We start from the raw sequence: 20,958 nt of genomic DNA, 5'->3' as shown, positions 1-20,958 counted from the left end.
AACTCTGTGCCACTTTTGCAAGCAATTTTGTTCAGCCTGTCATTTTATTAGCCTTAACAAAACTCCTTGTAATTATAGACATTTTTATTCAAAATAAGATCTTACTATTATACAGGTTTCTCTCTTTTTTGACTATATACAGAAGTGCAAAAAGTCAACCTTCTCTCTATACGTTCCCACATGCTAAACTGCAGCATAATCAACCCTCAAGAGTTTGCACACACACGCTATAATTCTTGTTACGTAAACTTTGAGTATTTGGATTATCAACAAAAAGTCCCTTGATCTATTGATTATGCAGCTTATTTATAACAAGGCCTGATATTCAGGGATTTCAAAAAATATTTAAACAATATTTTAACATTTGAAATGGATACAGTAGAAAATAAATTTTATTCTAATATCTAGGAACTAGATTTTCTCATAATAACTAATTACAAACAAAATAAATCATCAAAATATTACTCAATTGTCTGCCAGGATTGTTGCGATAGCAACAACTTAACTTCTTACTTAGCAATGATTATATAATTATAAGATATCCATATAAAAGATCTTTGTTCTTTTAATGAAAACTAGACAAGAACTAACAATGACTGACATTCTTACATTGTAATATTAAATCAGTAAAATATAAATCATTTAGTTAACAATAATACGAATACTCATATGACACTACATGTAAATTCAAAACTGAGTATGTTATGAAGAAAACTACTTTTTTTTTGTATTTTGAAAAAGTCATCAGTAAACTCTAATAAAACAAAATTCTATAAACTGAAATGGTATTCAACTGGTAATAGAAAATGAAAACAATCTAATAAATGTAAGAAATAAAAACTACACTTTTAACAAGAAAAAAATAAGTAATATTCTATAATGTTAAGTAACTACAATAACATGTGAAGTCACCTATACTTTCTTAACACGATTGAAATTACATTGGTATGGGTTTTAACCCGTAATGTAATAATCTAAGGCTTTAATAGATGTACAGTACAATCAGTAAAATCAACACATCATTCTTATACTATAAAGCATCTCTCTCAAGCATAAAAACTCGCAGTAAACTTGGAAGTATGGAGAGTTCTACAACCGAACTCGCGCTTCTTCCACTCCACGCTACGCTACCAGTGACCTGGCCCCCACTTCAGCACTTTGCTGAACAGAGCAAAAATATCCTTTACTAGCTGCAACATCCAAACCACAAAAAGGAATTCCTTTGGATGAATCCATTCTTAAAACTTGAATGCACATCTATTTTTTTTGTTTTTATTTTGTAAAGGCTTTCTAAGGCTATAAGCAGTTAATCTGAACAAAAAAATCACATATAAAACTCACCCAAGTATTTAACCCACCCAATTTCTATGCTAATTAACATCTCCATTTTTTCATATTTTGGTTTGTCATGCATCTGATGTCAGTGCTTCTTCTGTCTTTGTTTAGAGTCACCATGTAAAGCGTGACTTTGATGAAGTAAAAGTGAAACCCAACTCTGCAAAACATTTATAGTCCTTTTGACTTTCAACAGAGGCTATAAATAGAAGCAAAAGAAGTTCCTCAAACGTTTGTTACTGTGTCTCAGAAATGGCTTTTCCCTTTTGTATATCATGTTATACAGTAAAATATGCATAAATATTACACTACAATGCCTTAAAATAGTTTATATATATGTCCAGTATGGGTTAATTTGTACGGCTAGAGTATCTTTCTTGTGCTGTCTACTGTTACTGTAAGGAATAGTTGGCCATTTCTGAGACAGCTTTGGTTTGAAAAAGAATGGTGCCCTTTGACTGATTAGTACTAGTAAAGTAAGTGAAAACGTGGTTCTGAAAATAACACTGCAGAAATAATACTCTAATCGGATGTACAGTCTATGGCACTTCATGAGAATCCTTAACAACATGGTACTTAAAGCCATTGATGTGCTTTAAAATATACACAGTTGTGGTTTTGCTTGGCACATTCATCTCTGTCAGATACCTCTCTTACCACTTCTTACAATCTATTACATTAAAAATATTACTCTTAAACAAAAATTACTGTGCATGCACGCTCTCATCTATAATGGCAATTTTAAATACAAGGTGCACCTTTGTTATTTGTAAACCTTGAAAGAAATAAACTTACTTTAAAAAATTATATCTTGGTCTACAGACGTACCAATACATAATAGATTTATGGTTACATCATCGTCTGTCTTTTCAAGGTGACATACATGATTATGTAGGAAATAGACTACATATGCATATTCAAATCCATATGCATACTTCTGTGCTAGAAAAGATAGACAATGTTGTAGTTTTTAGACAATAAGATCACCTCAGCACAAATATCAATTAAATGTACAAAGTATATAGGCAACAGTGTGCAGTGGATTTCCAAGTTCTTGTTTCATCTCGTTAACATGCAATGTGTGGATGTCTTACTGCTGAGGGAGTTTCCGAGTGTTGCTTGACGGTATATACATTATGGCTAATGAGCTCGTCCTCTTCTCAACCCAAACACACTGTCCTTTTCTCTTTAGTTATGATCTAGAGAAGAAGGAAGAGAAAGCATTTTCAACAGAGTCATAACTTTTCGTTAGCACCACATCAGCCCAAGCTTTACATTTGCAATGGGAAAGTCTGCCACCGAGCATCAGGGAAGCTTGCGCCCAAACCCCTGTGCGATTTCCCTTCGGTAACTCCTCGCAGCAGAGCTTCACTTTACACCCAAATCCCGCGGTGAAAAAAGCGCACGACACACCGGCCTCCCGCTGCTCCTGAGGTCCCAGCCGTGGGAGCGGAATCGGGGGGACGGTTTCCCAGCGCCCAGCCCCTGGGAGGCAGCTCCCACAAAGTGCTGCGGGAGCGCTGCCCGGCAGCCCCGGGCCCCTCTCTCTTCCCAAGCCCTGCTGCTGCTGCTGCCCCTGTAAAACCTGGGAGCCCAACCAGCGCTTGACAGGCACCTAAACATCCTTAGGGATCTGGGCCCTATATTCCCAAGGTAATTTTTCTTACTTCACTGCCCATCTAGTGCAGCTATTTCTCTGGTCTCTGTTGCCTATCGCATGAGAGACACATCTAGAGAGTGATTCCTCCTCCTCCACCTCGGGACGGTTTCTGAAACGGGGACACCCCAGTCCCAGCTGAGTCCAGAGGGAAGCCCGGTACCAAGTTTAGGCTGCAGATAAGAGGCGTCCCACCTGAGTCACTCAAGCGGTTTAACAATGTTTACGCTCAGCTTAAAGGAATATTATTATAAACCCACTGTGGCAAATCCGTTAATCCTCACCCTAAGTAATAATTCCATTATGGCCAAGCCATTCAATAAAAAAACACAGCAGAAATGGAGCGCAAGGGAGAGAAAGGTAATACAAATCACAAGCTATCCTAGGGGAGGTGATGTGCTGCGGGTGGTCTTGATGACAACAGGCAATTTAGTGACAGACGGGAAACTACAGTTTACTCATGGGAAGATACAGGGGAAAAAACGTCTCTCAAGCTTAGGCACGCAAACCTAGATTTCAAGCTGTGCAGGATAAAGGTTACAGTATGAAAAGCTGACATACACTATCTGCAATCGCTGTTCACACCAACACAATGCAGGTATGAACTGTGCCTGCACTGTGGGACCTCTCCTTGCCATACCACCCATGCCAGGAAAATACTGTACATAACGCATCGTAGTCTGACAACCTGCATTCAAGAGAAATCAGGCTTCAGCTAGGCAGATGACTAAACCTGTATTTTAAGAGATTCTGGCTTTCCAAATTTGGAGATTTAAAATCTGTTCTTTCTAAAGACAACTTAACGTAACCATCACTCCCCTAGGCCTGGCCCTCGGCTCACATCAGTGCTGGAGCCATCATCCTTTATAAACAAAACTTAAAACTCTAATTTTAGACTCTCTGATTTTGCTATATGGATGTGTACAAACTAACACCGACATCTGGTCCAACACACTAGCTAATGTGGTCACTGCTAACTATGGGATCTCCACGCAGAGAAGAGAGTGTCAGTGGAGTTCAGAGCCTCTTCCCCTTCCCCGTATCTTATTAATTTTCTTAGAAGTAAAATAAAAACATTCTGTCCCTGCAAAAGACAAATTATGCACACATAAAGGTAAGAAAAATGCAAGCAACAACACATCGGGAACTTACTGTTTGATGACAAAATGTCTACATCTGTGTAACATACTTGTGGCTAGTCAGATGTTCGGCAGATATTATGGGTATCTACAGGTAAAAAATTTAAACAATGAATAACATGTGCAATGAGCCAACCCAGAGACACAGCATTTTGCTACAGAACATAAGTTTGGAAAAGTGAGGATCAGCTGTGAGTTGGTGGATTTTATATTGTAACTATAAGTTAAAGTCTACTGAACAGCAACTTAAAACTGGAAAACATTGTGTTAAGTACTACTTGACAAATATAAATAAGTATTATTGGTTGTTTAGGAAATAAGAGAAGTTAAAATCTACAAAAGTCATGCAGTGCAGTAATTGACAATCGCCCTTTTTGTTGGCCTACACAAAATTCTGTGCTTTCAGTGTATCATTTAAAATGATAAACTCTACGGTGACCTTGTTTCAGTCTGATTTTGTGAAGTGTTCACTGCTTTCACTGTCTTGGGTTTTGAATGCCAAACCTAAGATGCCCTGAGGTTGATTTTCACAGCCGGTGAAAATCCACTGTTGAGAAGAGCTGCCTGCTCTTCCTACGGCCACTGCGGGCATCACGGTGGATCAGCCGAAAAGCTAAGACTCCCCAAAGCAGTGAAACAATTCTCAAAATGTTTGTCTGCATAAACAGAATTCAGTACGTGGCTTCTCTTGAAGTGCCCCATCAACTCAGTTTCCCATTTAAAAAAAAAGTATTAAAAGCAGGGTAGATTACCAGTGGTACGAATAACAAACTTCTATTCTGCATCCCACCCTGGGGTCCCAGCCGTGCAGCCCTCTGTGTGCGGGGCACAGGCTGAAGTCCACGGGAGCGAGCCCGAAGAGACCTCGCGGGCCAGTCCCTGGGGAAGGACAGCACTAGGGCACGCAGGGCTGGAGGAACCGCCAGGCGCCCTGCGGTACAGACAGGACCAGCAGTCGGGCGGGAGGGAGCAAACGGATGCGCCCGCGTACAGGGAAACGTGCTGGGGCACAGGACACAAAATGGGTCTGTGCGATCGCAAACGGCTGTCGCATTTGGAAAGACTCTTTTTCCTGATGGATACTAAGGCTGGTCTGTTAATCCGCACAAGAAGGGGAGTGGGGAGGTTTCTTCTTAACTAAATCGTTTAGAGGTCTCGGTGTCGGTTTTTCCACCCCTCGTGCCCTCTCCTCCCCTAGCAACTTCACACAACTCTACAACATTGCCAACTCGTACAGAAACGTGCTTCAAGCATAATGAAGCTTCTCATACCATTTTTTTCTACTGCTGCAGGACAGGCTGTTGCACCCAACTGTGTAGAAGCATCAGGGATAGTGCTGTCGGAACATACCAAGGACCTTCAACACCAGTCAATGAAGATGAAGGGCCAGATCTTAAGACTTTTGGCATGCATGCACATCGCATCGTGTGGCATTAAATAATTTCAGCATTGCTCACATAGTATATACATATATTTGTTATATATGTATATATTGAGGTTTGGCTGCAGTACTGTACTAAGTGTGTTATGAGGCTCCAGGGAGGATATGCATGAAATGATCAGATTCTACAACAGAAAGTTTCCCTGTAATCTATTTGGGAAAGTGCATGGTTATTTAGACAGAGATGATTTTAAAAAACAATTACGTTTTTCTGTGGCTTGGCTTGTTCTCACAACTCTCTGGACTTACGGACAATATAGAGACACATTTAAATTAACTGCATGGTGCAATAAATTACAATATTAAGATACTTCGGGCATACAGGTGGTTGCTTGCTTAGGTGACATGTATGCACAGGTAGTCCTACCTATAAACTAGCTTTTCAAAATACAAAGTAATTCTTATGCTAGTTTAAATCTGTGAGTGACATGGTCATTCAGTAAACATTTCGCAAGAGCAGAAAGTGCTACCTGCTGAGCAGACTAACTTGAGTATTTTTTGGAATTGTAAAATATCCAGGCCCCTTTTGAGACTCAGGATGTGGACACCACTGCAACAGTATAATTTTTGGAGTACTATTTTTGAGAGATCAGTAAGCGGACAGGTTAACAAAGAACGTACAGCTGGGCGTAGTACAAATGGTAGTGGCTCAACAGGCAAAGGTGGGAAGGCTTGAAACCAGGCTCTGCACTTAATCCTGCAACAGCCTGCGGCACCTGGTGCCCGCGGCAGCAGAGCAGCGCCCAGCACCGTGCGGCGAGCCCCAGCGCTCCCGGCTCGGCAGGAGCCGGTGCCATCCTCCCCAAGCACAGAGGGGCATGTGCAGCAGGGCACGGGCACAGGTCTTGCTGCTCACCGTCCAGCTGCAGCTGCAAACCTGACAACTTTAGGATGGGATTTTCAAACTGTTTCAGGAGTTAGCTCAAATGACTTAGGGAGCTGAGTATGTCGGGTGAGCCTGCCTTAAAAACTGGCATTTATCTCCAGAATTAATTACACATACAGAACCACACCTGCAAAATACTGAAAAAGATGTTTAGTTCCCTCTTCTAAAAGGCACACGTGTGACTCCCACTGAGTCGAGAGTAATACCTGCATATTAGACCAGAACTGATGGTTCATGACATTGGCAATTCTAACTTCCTAGTAAATCTCAAAAAAAAATTTGTTTTTATAAGACGAATGAGAGGGTCTTTAAAAAGTTTTCATTGTTGCACTTTCAGCCAGACCTACTACAGAAATCCGCATTTTTGACAACCCAGCTAGATAAAAACAACAGGCCACGTTCTGTTCTCAAGTGCAGCTGCAGCTGGTACGTGTGGGGACTGCAGCTCCTCTGGCCCCTGGTACTCATCTTTAGAGCATCATTCCTGGCTTTTCTGGGAGGACTTTTAATCACTTATTTAGTAAACCATTATTCTTTTATTCCTGAAATACATCTAAACATGGCAACAATTGGGGTAGCTATTTAGAAATAAAACCAGACTCTAATGGACATTTTCTTAACTGAAGTCTGCCTACTGCAACAAGTAATTGGCCATTTCCAAGCAGAATCACAAGCTGAAACAAAGGTTTAAAAGAAGTTTCTGTGTGGCCCATGCTCAGACGTTTTTGTTTTGCTCTTGGAAGAGGAGAGTCAGAACATGTTCAGACTGCTAAATTCAGACTGTTAAAATTGTGATCCTGCAACCCCTCCGCACAAAGGTTTTACTGGCTTTCACTGGAGTTCTGCACTAAAAGGAACTATCAGCTTCACAGAAATAGAAATAAATAATGGGTTTCGTGTATTATCCCTTTCTCTTTACATCTCTGAGAGCAGAAGCAGCATGGCCCATAAATGTTAAGACTGAGTCAGAAACTCTATTATCAATTATTTTTAGCATCAGAAATGGAACTGCAGCACCTTTTGAGCATGGATAAAGGCTTATTAAGCTGTGCTGCAGATCTTAGAGAGAATGTGTAGGCCAACAAGAGGTAAAATCAAAACCCCCATGCTCATTAAAAGCACCAATTTCAAGTTGTCTGTAAGGAACAAAGCTGTAAATTAGCAAACCTGGTTGGCTGTGGCTGTTGCAGCGAAGGGAACACTTGTGGCAGATGTTGTTGCTGCAGACACAGTGGCTGGCGTAGCACCGTGCACCATGGGAACTTTCGGAAGGAAAATCATATAAGCAAACATACAGAAGAGTGTAGCAGTATGGGAAGCAGAGCGACATGTGGTAGGATAATTGAGCATGGTATTTATCACAGCAAAAAGCCCGAGACATCATTGCCAGCGCGTGACATGCAATCACAGTGCAAAGCAGGACAACATTCCAGGGAGAAAGAGGGGAGGGAAATGAAAGAGAAAAAAAGGGGAAAATGCTTGTTACCATCAAATCAAGAAAATAGACACAAACAAGCTTAACCATTTTAATACAAAAATCAACAGAAGAATTTTTAAATGCCCTTATATTTACAAATTTTTGTCTTTTAAAAATTCAACCCAAATATTTACTGCAAACAAAAATTAATCTTGTTGAAGGACAGTATACGTCTATGTGGCTATAGTAAGATACAGTCTTTATTTAACACAAGAAAGTTTCTAAACACTGGAACTCATAGTCCAATCAAAATCCACCAAGGAACAATGTGCAATTCAAAAAACTGCTATACAAAATTAATAACATCTATGTGTCCATGTCAATTAAATAAAACAATTGCATTTAATTGACAGGTGTTAGTGCAGGAGGCTAAGGGAGATGGATTGGCACGAGAGCTATAAGTTAAAATCTAGCAGTGGATTTTGAGGGTCCGTGAGCTGCACCACAGGTTTAAGATAATCAAGAAACAAAGCTGGCACCTACCAACACTTGTAGCGGGTGTCATGCACAATATTGAGCCTGCCCATCATGCATTGCAACAGGAAGGTGGATTTGGAAAGGGAAAAGAATTAAAACAACCCATCACACGTGTAATTAGAAATTTCATTTGAACAAAGAAGAAAAATTGTTATTATGGGAACAGTGGCATGTAACTGTCAGCACAATCAAACCATACAATAGCACAGTGATCCATTAGAACTAGTGTTCAGTGAAGGGGAAAGAGCTGATCGAACTGTGTGCTGGTATAGCGTGTTTGCCTTTGTAGGACCATGGAGTATCAGCATGGCTAGGAAAAGTTTCTTTAGCTTTATTTTAAAACTCTTGTAGTCTTAAATCTTTTTGCCTTTTGACGCAAGCTTTGTAATGGTCTTAACCCTGGTTTCCTCAGATTAAAAGAAATACTTTTCAACCTGCACCTGCCTACAGGGACCCGAGGTCCACCCCTGCTAGGACACTGGGACTAGCTGGAGCAGGGGACTGGCACTGCTGTGCCCCCTCCCCGCGGCTGCTCGGGAAGCGCAGCGAATGCCGTGTTCTGTCCAGGGAAGACACACGGCCAGAGGAGGGGAGCGAGGCTCGCCCCTCCCGCTAGGGCTGCCTTTTCGGCTGGGGTCCTTCTCGGACGGGCTGGAGCGAAGATTCCTCGCAGAGTGATGACTTGATCTGTACTGTTCCATTAGCCACAATCTGGCTGCGCCAGTATTTAGGTAATATACAGGCAAAAACCAGGTGAATTTGGCGTGCCGTACTTTTGTCATAGCTGCACGACCCCTGTGAGCTGCCAGTGAAGTGGAAGTGACCCTGACCGTCCTCTGGTCTGTTTGCTTACTACGCAGGTCAGAGGAGGGACTGAATAGCTAAAGTCTCCTACGCAGCTCATGGCAGCACCTAAGAATACTCGTTCAGCATTTTTTTCTACATTATAGGACGTATTTTAAGCTGCTGGTGTCTGGGCTCACAACCTGCAGCTCTCTTCAGGCTACATAAAAACAATTAAAGCGACAGCACCTGGTGAATTCCGCCCTGTAACTAGAGAGCCAACAGCAGTATGGTGTTTTTAAGAACATGATGGCATCATTTTTTAAATATCGTTACGTTGGTTGATTCTGTTTACATAGCAAAATGCTTTCCACCAGACTGAACTCAGAATCTTCTATTTTTGCTTCCAATATGATAGATAAATATGTTCTGATATTTCAGAATATCCATTTTTAATAAACAATTTACTTTTTTATTTAACAAATAACATTTATTAAAACTGCTAATTATGCTTGACACAGCAAAAACTGAAATAAACTCTGAAATCTGGGAACAGAGGTTGCAGTGGAAATAGAAACATATTCTAGAAGACTGCCAGCAGGAGCCACGGCAATGCTGCTTCCTTGACATTACGTGACCGTAACGGGGGGACAGGAAATTGTTTTAGCTGGTGCCAAGCATTGTAGTGGCTTGCACAATCTCAAGAGCATTTAACTAAGCAGGGGAAAAAGTCAGTCAGTATAATTACTGCTGGGGACAAGGTTATTCACTGTCATCACTCTATCTGTGAGGCTACAAGGAAAAGGGCATAATCATGCTTCCTAATTACTCTTCTATTTCTGTGTCGTGGAAGAGACTGAAAATATTCATAAGGAAAGGTTAAAAGAAGGGTAGCTTTCCCGACTTCCCCATGTACAAATCACGGCTGAAGCCAATGGGACCACTTGCAAGATTAAAAAATGGAGCAAAATTTGCCTATAAAGTACAAACAGTAAGTAAAACTGCTTTCTCGGCCCCTCTTATGACATCTCTACGGTGTTAATGAGGCTACAGAGAAGAACCTTTGAGTTCTTGTCTCTGTGCAGAAGTGCCCTATTTATAAGGTTGTACATACTTCATTAGATCTGGAATATTACATCATTCCATGCATAATTATGTCTACATGCTAAAGACGAGTTAGATATTCATGATGACTCTGAATTATCACTGTAAAGCTTTGCAGCTCAAAATTTAATCTGAGTTATCATCATTAACATTATAACCAGTGCACACAGTTTTGAAAGGGAATTGAAGCAAATGAACATAAGGCAGAAATGAAAATACTAGCTAGGGTGCAATAACTTGCAAATATGAAGACGTAATGCTGTATGACCCTCTTACCAGTAATAAAAATCATTTTTGCTATGACCTTAACATCCATCTTGACTTCAGAAGCTTTGACTGACTAATGAGAATGCATGAATAATAAATGTGGAGTTTCAAATGTTCCCTAGCTTTTCAGCACAAGGCAGAATTTTAATTCAAGGATGTGTTCAGTTAACTGATCATAACTTCACAACCAGATTAGTTCTGCAGTGGAATAAAGCTAGTTTTATAAATATTCTAGGTTTACTGGTGTTTTAAGCATTTTTTTTGATGCCTCCCTTATATTATTCCCCTCAGTCTATTTATTCTGTCCAATCTACTAAATCCTAATTAAAAATATCACCACAGACAGCATAAGCAGTCCTGCTGAGGTGAACAGTTGTGCCTGATTTTTCCCTCCCTAACGTTTTGGAGGAGAGCAGTGTGCTTACACAGACACCGCTTTAGGAAAGCACCTGTGCACTGACTGAGTCCCAACCACGAACAAGTAAGTTCTCTGGTGTTGAAGCTGCAGTAACTAAATAAATATGCAATGCGTTAACTTAACAGCAGAGGTGGCTGAAGTCTTTCCACGGCTGGCTACATGGTTCAGCTGCCCTGCTGCAATTCTGCCTCTTGCAGGTGCATTAGGGCAACAGCTCCTGGGAGTACCCTGTAAACCTGACCCCTTTCTTCTGGAGGATTACACTTCTCAGCTACCCTCTGGGCAGCCGGTTGACTCGCACAGGCCGGGAAGAGCTGTATACGCACAACTGAGGAGACAGTGAGCTGAGGCACAGGATGGTAACAAGCACCAGGGCAGGAATTTCATCTAGTTGCACACAGGAGCTCTCTATCTGCACATACAAACATACCCCCAGCCAGCTCACAGTTACTGCAGGACAAACAGCATGTGCAGTAGCAGTGCACGCCAACTAACCGGTGCTCTGCAAGTTCACAGCCCCTCAGCAAAATATTCGCCCGCGTGTCTGCTAAGGCGTCAAGAGTCGTCAGCCAGGACCAACGTACCAGAACAAGCTGTGAACACCTATTAAGTCGTGTAGAGCCTCCTCATTTGGAAGACTAACTCCACTTATTTCAACTAGCCAACACCACAAGTGTTCCCAGGTCTTTCTTGCAACGCCTTTTAGACTCCCCTCTCAGTCTGTGGACATCTTCCACCAGCCAAGGTTTCTGGGAGACCTCAAGAGGGGAGCCATGCAAAGAGGGAGCTTTATTTGAGAGCAGTGAGATGAGTACCTAAGAGCATTTAATCATTCGAGGTGTGCTGGAGTGCCAGTGCCCATCCCCTGGCATGGACGATCCCTTTATTTGCTTTCACATGCCCTTGCATACAGGCAGCCAGAATTACACCTTACGATTTAGAAGAGGTATCTGGGTTTGTCTGGAACATGAGTGGAAAACTCTCAAGGCTCAAATATCAAGAGTGAAGTGTCCTGCAGAGGAGGGTCCTGCCAAGATCCTCCAGAGGGGTACACACTGACACCCTGTAGGTTCTGCGAGTGTCCTGCCCTCCAGACCTGCTGCATTTTCATACATTGCAGCTGAAGCAACTAAGAACACATATGAGTAATTACACTTTGGGTGTCTGAACTTGAAAAATTTCATTTTAATTCAGGCCCCACTGAATTAACCTGCCTCTGCTCCATGGCAGTGGAGCTGAGGGCACCCACACTCTGTGCTCTCCCATCAGTTCTTAGGCACTGATGGAGAAACTCTATATCCAGGGGACTGTGCACAAACTGGACTGATGCTACTTAAAATTAAGTGGGGAAAACTAAAAAGGGCAAGGTGGCAAATAAAATTTTCAAACTTTCGAAAAAGTACTGGGTTACTGGAAAGCTCAAGCTGCTGCTATCTGAAAAATATAAACAGAGAATTTATAGTAGCTCATGCTAAAAAATCCTCTACTTCTCTTGTTTAACATATACTAAACTTCAGTGGTCAAGAAAGGTCAAATAAAGCACCAAGAACCACTGCACAGACTCCTGTAGGTTTCAGTATAGATTGCTAGAGGAAGAGCTGAGGTAGGTTGTGTAAGATCCTGGTCAATGATGTAGTGCAAATGAGGCCTGATGCACACAAACCATAACCCCAGCTCCGAAGTTCACAGGGCACGATTCAAAGCAGCTCGAGTACTGTCAGAAATCATCCAGCCCCTTGCTGATTTAATGGAAGCTGGAAAATTGCATGGTTTACTAACTACATCAGTTATGCTTTGCCAAAACAAACCTTTTAAATTGTTTAATATCTACAGGAAGGACTGTGATTGTATAAGCATTTTTATATGAAATGTAGTATGTGGGCTAGAGATTTGATCTAAAGCTTACTCAGTCAGTCTTTCTATTGACTCCAACAAGCTTTGCAACAAGCTTTTGCTAATATATTTCAGTGGTTGCAGTGCATTCTTGGAATCTAAATAAGTTATTAAAATGTACTAAATCAAGCAACTGATTTTTGTGCCATTTAAATTACACATGCTGGTTGTATGCCAGATCAAGAAAGAATGGTAAAAGGCATTATACCGAATTCCTGGGAACATACTTGCCAAAAATGTTTAGGATAAAATCCTTATTTTTTTTTTTTTTTTAAAGATTGAATAGCTGTGTTTTCTCCCCTCCCCTCAACTAGTCTGCATTACGAAGGGCTGTCCTTACAGACTCCTTCCAATTTTTTGAGCACAGATCTATCCAACATCCTCTCCATACCTCCTAGAATGATAGTACTGTTTCAATGTGGGTTCATATGTAAAAACTAACTCAGCTGTGTTAATATAGGCATGAATTCACATGACATACTACATATGTAATTATTCATGAAGTGCTGTTTGCAGAACCAAAACATATATTCCAACTTTAAGCCCCATCACTTGTCCTCTGAAGGGATTTCTGCTTATGTAAATAGTACAGACATCAATTCTTCAGCAATTACATACACTAGGACAAGTGTAGATTCGATCACTCTTGAATAAGAACAGGGCACCTTTGTTCTGCTTAGTCCAAAATCAGCCCTGAGGCTTTAGCGGTAGAGGCCTGAACCTTGATTTCTTGTGTAGGTTCATGACTAGCCTATCTGCGAGACTGCCTGCCTGTGCCTTTTATGATCGCTGCACTGTAATTAAAATCAAAACCTCCAAGTGTGTGGCTCAGAACAACTGTTGCTAAGCACATGAAGGCAAAGGGGTCTTACAGCAAAGAGAAACAAATACAATAGCTTAAGAGATGTGTAACAAAGAGAAGTTAATCGAGGGAGAGAGGAACGAGAGAGAAGATTTCAAATTCTGATTTGGGATGACAGAGCGTGACGCTGGTTTTTATATTAGACTGGAAAACACCCACCCAGCTTCCGAGAGAAGCAGAGAGAAGCCAGCCTTCCTGCAGCCAGCACCTCCTCTGCCCGCGGCTCGCCAGGATCGCAGCGCCGCAGGCTGGAGAGAGGCTGCCTGCGCCTGGCAGCAGCCGCCCCGGCACCAGCGGCCGCCGCGCAAATACCTCTATGCATTCGCTGCCAGGAACAAACGGTTATTTCCTAGTGTACGCCTTCCAGAATTCCCCCTTCTCCCTCCCCAGAAAAAGGCAAACGAGAAGCACTTACCTGGTGGGAGAAAGGCTGTATGCTGCTGTAACTGCATGTTGGCAAGAGCTTGCTGGTATTGGAAAATACCAGTGTTAAAGACTGCGGTGGCACCATTGGTTTTTTCAAGCGCAGGCCTCTTTGGTAATGGGGGAAGTACAGCTTGAGGAATTCCCTGAATGGTGGATGGGTATAAAAATAAAGTCCAGTAAAAAAAAGAAAAAAAAAAAAAAAAGGGGTGGGGGGGTGGGGGGGTGGGGGGGTGGGGTGAGGTGTGGAGGAGGACGGGAGGGAGGGAGAAGAAAAGGAAAGAGAGAAAGGAAAAAAGAAAAATCAGTAGAGGGCAAAAAAACCAGGCAGCACCATGTTTATCCATGAGCAAGCAAGCAGCATAGCAGACTTAACTACCAAATAAAAGGCGAGGTAAAAGCTTTACAAGGGAGCACTACTTTAGCCTACCATTACAGCGGCACAGGTAACGTGTCGGAGCCGTACGTTATAGGAACCGGCGTAAATATTACGCTACTGTAAAGCTTCAGGGTTTCGATCAGGAGCGAGGCTATCGGGGTAGGGGGAAGCAGCACTGCTAGCTCCATGAGGATCAACACGTAGAAGCAATGTTAATAGTCACCGTCCGGAGCGGATGGCAGGGCCGCTGGCGCCAACCCACTCCCCGGGCCCCAGCGCCTGCCCGGGCATGCAGAGCGCGCGCCGCATGCCGGCACCCCCGGGCCACCTCCGCGCCGCAGCGCCGCGAAGCCATGCCAACGCACCCTGCGCCCGCGGCCGGCCCTGCGCCGCGGCCGCCCGCACGGCACCCTTGGGGAGGGGACGGGAGGGGAGGGAAGGGAAGGGAAGGGAGGGAGGGGAGGGGATGGGAGGGAAGGGGATGGGAGGGGATGGGATGGGAAGGGATGGGAAGGGATGGGAGTGGAAGGGATGGGAAGGGATGGGAGTGGAAGGGATGGGAGTGGAAGGGATGGGAAGGGATGGGAGGGGAGGGGGCCGGCGGGGCGCGAGGGCGGCGGGGTCCTGCTCCGGAGCCTGGCCCAGCCCAGCCCGGCAGCCCCCGCGCCCCTTGCCGGGGATGGGGAAGGGGGAACCGGGATATTCCGTGTCTACACATTAACCCCAAACTCGACTCTACGATACAGCTACATGCCAAGCTAAAAGGTGAAAGGTCATAGTACCAGGTCAAAGGTTGCCTCGAGGGGTCGCTTCAGTGATTTGACAGCCGACTGAGTCTTAATTAGCAGGCAGCGAGCACATGATGGCAATGGCCAGTGGGGTCAAGCGCATTAACATAAACAGCAAGCAGAGGTGCATCATGGGGGCAGCAGTGCATTTGGGTAGGTGAGAAAAAACAAATAAAAACAAATCACCGGATGCCGTGTACAACGGTAACAAGACTAGGCATGCACAGGGGGCCGGCGGGCGGCCCCCGCGCGGGCAGGGCAGGGCGGGGCAGGGCAGGCAGGGCGGCGACCGCGGGCCGCCTCCCACCCCGGCCCCCCCCCCCCCGAGGGCAGGCCCGGGGGAGGCTACGCCGGCGCGGAAACCGGGCTCCCCGCAACCGGCCACCGGCTCACCACCCGTGCCGGCCGGCGGCGGAGCGCCTCCGGGAGCCCGCGGCTACCGCCTCGCACCGCCGGCGCTGCCGCTCCCGCTCCTCCTGGCCGCCGCGCCCCGGCGTGCCCGCTGTGCTCCTCTTCCCACACCCCCACAGGGCTCGGCACAGACGGGACAATATGGCATCGCAGCCCCCCTCGGGGGGCTGTCCTCTCCTCGCCAGGAAGCCAGTTCCTGAGCAGTTCCAGATCTGGCTGCTACAACTACGAGGTTTGCTCTAGTGCCCTGCGAGAGCTGCCGACAGCCCTCGGCAGGGGGACGGGGGAGGTGGGCTACGGGTAGCGTTAACACAGTCGGATCGACTTCGAACCAAGTCTCTACAAATACGGACTTACGGTAACTGAAATACGGGTTTATCTATCTGTGCAACTAGATAGATACACATCTACCCACACACAAACATACAATAAACTATATATACATATATGCACACACACGTACAGACACGCACACATGTATGCACACATATATGTACATACAGATACTCTGTACATCAGCAGGCAAAATTAGTGAAACACCTCAACGGTCTGAAACTACTTCAGAGCAGATCTGGCACCACATGCTGAGAAAGCTCATTGCACTGTGTAGTGACTGGGATCCCCGAGCACACGCACACGCACCCCCCTCCAGCAAGAACAGCTAACACGTCAATTATTGTCTCTCGTCAACATACTTCTATTCCAGAGGTGTTTTCCAAACTCACCATGGCAGCTGCAGTCGCTGCTGCCTGGGCAGCTGCAGCTTGGTTAACCTGGTACTGGGCAGCCTTGATCTTGGCTTGCAGGTGTGCGGGAGGGTGAAAATATTTGCACTTTTCCCGTGAGCATCTCCCTTTGATGTAATCCATGCAGACGGTGACTGTGTTGTCATTGGTGTCGATCATCGCGCTGTCGGCGGGGTGAGCGAACCGGCAGTCGTTCTCTCCCCTGTTGCAGTTGCCACGCTGGTACTCTCGACATACCTGTGACACCAGGAAAAGAAAGTCGCTTAATTTGGGTGACGGGTGCTGCGGGCACGGCTCGGAGCGCAGTGGGGATTTCTGAAAGTCTGCGAGAGCGCCGCGAGGACGGGTGCCCAGCCCCAGGTGGAGCACAGCGGTGCTGGGACGGTGGGCTCGGCTCCCAGGCAGCAGGGACCTGGCTTCGCTACGGCCACTCCTGGTGTCAAAGAGCACCAAACCCCGCCAGGATCAAGAGCCAAGCACACAGCAGGTTTTATTTTGGCTCCTGCTTAGCTGCCCACAGGACTTTTTCTGTTTTCTGAAGAAACATGCCGTGGCTAGCTCTCAGAGATCACCCCGAGCACCGCGCTGCTTGGACGTGGTCGTGATCTGCCTGTGCCCGAGTGAGCAACACTCGATGCACTAATTAAGGTGACTGGCCAGCGGTGCCGGGAGGATGACTGTGTGGCTGCCCCCGCGCAGCCCCACCGGATGGGTGCTTCACGTCCATGCCAGGGAGCGAGCTGCACCCGTGGGGTGTACAGCACCGCACCGGCTCCCACGATCCAGGCGTCTGCCACGAGAGGGCAACCCAAAACCCGCAGTGGCGGGGGCTGCCTCTCCCGGGCTGCGCGGCATCGCCCTGCGGATCAGCGGAAGGTGGGACGTGTTGGGAAAGAGCGGAGGCTGCAGCCGGAGCGGTTGTTGGTCCCGCTGTCACGCCGCTGCCGTGCAACAGCAGCCGAACAAAGCTGAAGGAATCAGAAATTGCACAAAGAAACCCGCCTGGCTGAGGGGCATCCCCCTGCAGCATCCTCGCTGCTGGTACGTGGGCTCCAGCCCAGGTCTGAGCCGGCACAGACCCCTCCCGGACCTCCAGCCCCACCGGCGGTGCAGACACTAACTTCATCACCAGTACGGCAAACATCGGCTCCCTCTTCACACACCTTGCAAACCCTGTATTTAAAAAAATGACGTGTGTTCTTTTCACGGTCAGCTCTTCGCAAACTGCAAACAAAAATGTGTTTGTCATTTTAGTTTTCCACAGGCTATAGGAAACAGAAAGGGACAAAAGGAACCAAGCTTGTATAAAAATAAAACCACTTTAGTAGATGGAATTTCCTTTTAAAGGTGGGTGCCCATGAGCTTGGATCATCAGTATTTCCTCAAGGACCTTGGCTCTGATCCCTGCAACAAACCAAATTTGGTTGTTATTTGGTTTCCATCCATGCTAGTGCTCTAGCTGCCTTTTAACCCCTGTGCTGCTTCAAGTACCAGCTGCCCATCATCTAAGACTTATGAAATGACATCCCCAAAGGGCAAGAGCTATGCCATTTGTGAACCCTGTTTCACAGGAAACACCCGTTTGTCCAGGGTCATTCCAGCATGACCCTATCTATAGTCTTTTTCCATGCGGTGACAAAGACTCTGGATGTATATTTGCAGCAGAGCCAAATGAGCCACTTCAGGCACCTCCATTGCTCTTGTTCATCCCCGTGACCCTACTGCTCGCAGCTTGGTGCTTGCAGAACTGTTTCTGCAGCAGACATGAAACAGATTGGGAAAATTCCTCAGCTGGAAAATAACCGCTTGCCTTCCAGGTAATTCTGCAGCCGGATCCCTTCCCTGGTCTAGTCCCCATGCAGTGATGCAGACCACTCTGCCAGCTAGCACAACACAGGGAGCGACCGGGGAAGGAGGTGGCACCTGTTTAAGCCATCAAAAAACAAAAGCTGTCTTCTGGTTTATGTTCTGAGCTAGCACCATCCCTGCTCACACGAGACCCCTGGTCTCTCTCCCCACTCACCCTCAAGCATACACCAAAGGGAGCTGGCATGTCACTGCTTCTCCAAGAGAGCTGTGCTGAGTTGGTCAGCCCCACCGCCTGCATTACGGCTTGCTCTTTTTCATCTAGGAATACCTTCTGGGTCATGAACCAGGTAGCGTCTTCTACCCAAACACAGGCCTCCCAAACAGACAAAAATGGGTAATTTCCTTTGATTATTTGTTTGCAGTCTAGGAGTAAACTGAAGTCTTTTCCTCTGAAGATAAAGAAAAGGATGCAACTAATGTCATTTGACTGTCTTCACTCTTTGTCTTGTATTGCTGATCCACAAAACCGAGGTCTCAAAACCACTCCACATATAAGCAAGAACTACTCCATTATTAACATAAAGATGGTATATACAAACTCCTATATAAGTGTATATATATAACAGTATCTATATACACAGAGAGAGAAAGAAAATGCATCCATAGATAAGCTAATTTTATCATAGTTAAAAACCAAAGAAGGACGAACAGAAAACTGAAATAGTTAGGGGGATAATCTTTGGCATGTCCGGAGCAAATTTTCACAGAGCTGTCATGCAGTAGCTGAGATAAGGCAATGAATGGCTCCCTCTCAGGGCTCCTTAACAGATCTCTGAACGATGGTTTACAGCAGTCAGACACAAACCATAATACTGCTAGTCCTCTTAATCAGTGTGACCAGCCATGGCTTTTCAACCACTGTGATGGTAACCAAGAATGTTTCAAATTCTTGCTTATTTAAAAGCAAGCATTGAAAATGGTGTAATTTTTTGCCACGGGCATGCAGCAATGTATCACTCATCTGCTTGAGTAAAGAGAGGCACAGAAGCATGATACATTGTCTGGTCTTTCAGATCTGGATTTAGTTATTTATTAATAGCCCTGTAATTAGTATCACAATTTTCAACTCAGTATTTTATGAAACATAAATAAAAGAGGCACCTGTATGTCTCTAGCCTTTCCGCAAAAATTCTGAGTTAGTGCTGCAATATTACTAATTCCTTGTAATTCACTTAACTTGTTCTAACTTTGGGCTGAGTTTATTTTGATCACTCTGCTGGGATTCAAGTTGCCCACCCTGGTACAGCTACAGTAGAGGTCCCATGCTGCTCACCCAAAAGCTGGGCAGAGGTTTGGCTGGAGGGAGATGGGCAGCAGAGCTGAGATCCCTGCCCTCCCATGAGCAAGTCACACCTCCCGTCTCCTTCTCTGCACTGAAGAGAATTTATCAAAATGGGCATATTGTTATCTAGTGCATTCTGAACGTTTAAATAAACAGCACCACTAGGTCAGATTTCCTGATTACCCAAGATCTGAAAATCTCCAAGAACTTCTAAGCTGCTGCTTTCTGGCAAAAAATGGTATATATGAAGCAAGCAGGGAACAGCAGCTTGGTTGTGGTCATTCTTGACTCTCGAATACTTCTAATAGAAAATGATGGCATTCAAACTGAAACACATGCAATTTAAATAAAACAGTTAGGCAATTCCTTTCTCTCTCACTTCCCTGTCCTTCTTGCTTCTCTTCTAGTTTACTGGAAGAACCACACTTTCATTCAAGGTATTTCTGGCAGGAGAGGAGCGTGAGGAAAGCTGTAGCAAAAGCTTCAACCCATGAAATTTCCACCCTGAGATCCAGATTCCTTACAGGAGTGGCTGAACGCACTGGACACCCAAACATCTGCATGCTATCTGTACAGGCGACACGGTCCAAATATGTATGAAATCAATCCTACTACTAGTAACAGTCACTGACCTTATCTTATGAATATTTATATTAATTCAGGAGAACAGGCACACTGCCTGACAGACTTGCGTTGTCTGCCCGCTTTCCTTAAAATCCCAGGTATATGTAACGAGAGCTTTTAGCTGTGGACAGTCTGATTCAGTATCCCAGAACACGTGTGCTAACTTAATTAATGCCAGAGCACATCAGTCTTGAAAATAAGTATTCAAAATTCTAAGCAGAACAAATCATATTCCAAGATTAGATGCTAACATCATAGTAGTTATTTTTCTCAAGGACAGTTCATTCCAAGGGAGAGCAAGCTAAGCCTTATAAAGCTCTCTTATCATGTCATAACAAATGACAATACTGACAGCAATAAGCTCACTTAAAGAGCAGGTAGACACACGCTGTCTTCTCTGAGAGGTACCGACCAGACCATGCAAAATCTTTCAAATCGGTTCTACATTTCTGTAATCTATAAAGTACATTAAAATATTCTGCTGTTCATAAAAATGATGTGCTTATTTGGTATTTCTATACTAAATTTAGATACTCCAGGTTAAACAACCAATACACTGGAAAGCACTAGCAATTTATCTTCTCCCTTACATATTTCACTATTTAAACTGCATTTGCTGAAGGGAAAAAAGGAGGAGGAAAAGACAGCCCCTCCTCGCAACAGATACTAATTTTGTAAGACAGCAGCCCCGAGTGTA

At 44.7% G+C, this 20,958-nt stretch overlaps 1 protein-coding gene across 22 annotated transcripts in view; it reads right to left on the bottom strand.

Moving 5' to 3' along the window:
• Nucleotides 1-426: 426 nt before the first annotated feature.
• The window catches only part of MBNL1 (muscleblind like splicing regulator 1), a 110,339-nt gene continuing 89,807 nt past the window's right edge, over nt 427-20,958 (bottom strand). For 12 of the 22 annotated variants that reach the window (XM_075031222.1, XM_075031208.1, XM_075031207.1 and 9 more), the window contains 7 exons: nt 16,466-16,723; nt 15,324-15,377; nt 14,155-14,308; nt 8,419-8,454; nt 7,626-7,720; nt 4,145-4,219; nt 427-2,534 (listed from right to left, as the gene is read on the bottom strand). In XM_075031222.1, coding sequence (XP_074887323.1) covers nt 4,163-4,219; nt 7,626-7,720; nt 8,419-8,454; nt 14,155-14,308; nt 15,324-15,377; nt 16,466-16,723 — 654 coding nt within the window. In that variant the 3' untranslated portion in view covers nt 427-2,534; nt 4,145-4,162. The remainder of the gene's footprint in view (nt 2,535-4,144; nt 4,220-7,625; nt 7,721-8,418; nt 8,455-14,154; nt 14,309-15,323; nt 15,378-16,465; nt 16,724-20,958) is intronic. The other 10 variants (XM_075031209.1, XM_075031215.1, XM_075031210.1 and 7 more) reach the window with 5 other exon arrangements.

Source organism: Buteo buteo, chromosome 7, assembly GCF_964188355.1.
Source record: "Buteo buteo chromosome 7, bButBut1.hap1.1, whole genome shotgun sequence".
Lineage (NCBI taxonomy): Eukaryota > Metazoa > Chordata > Aves > Accipitriformes > Accipitridae > Buteo > Buteo buteo.
The sequence above is the reverse complement of the archived record's forward strand: the minus strand, read 5'-3'. Positions and strand labels throughout refer to the sequence as shown.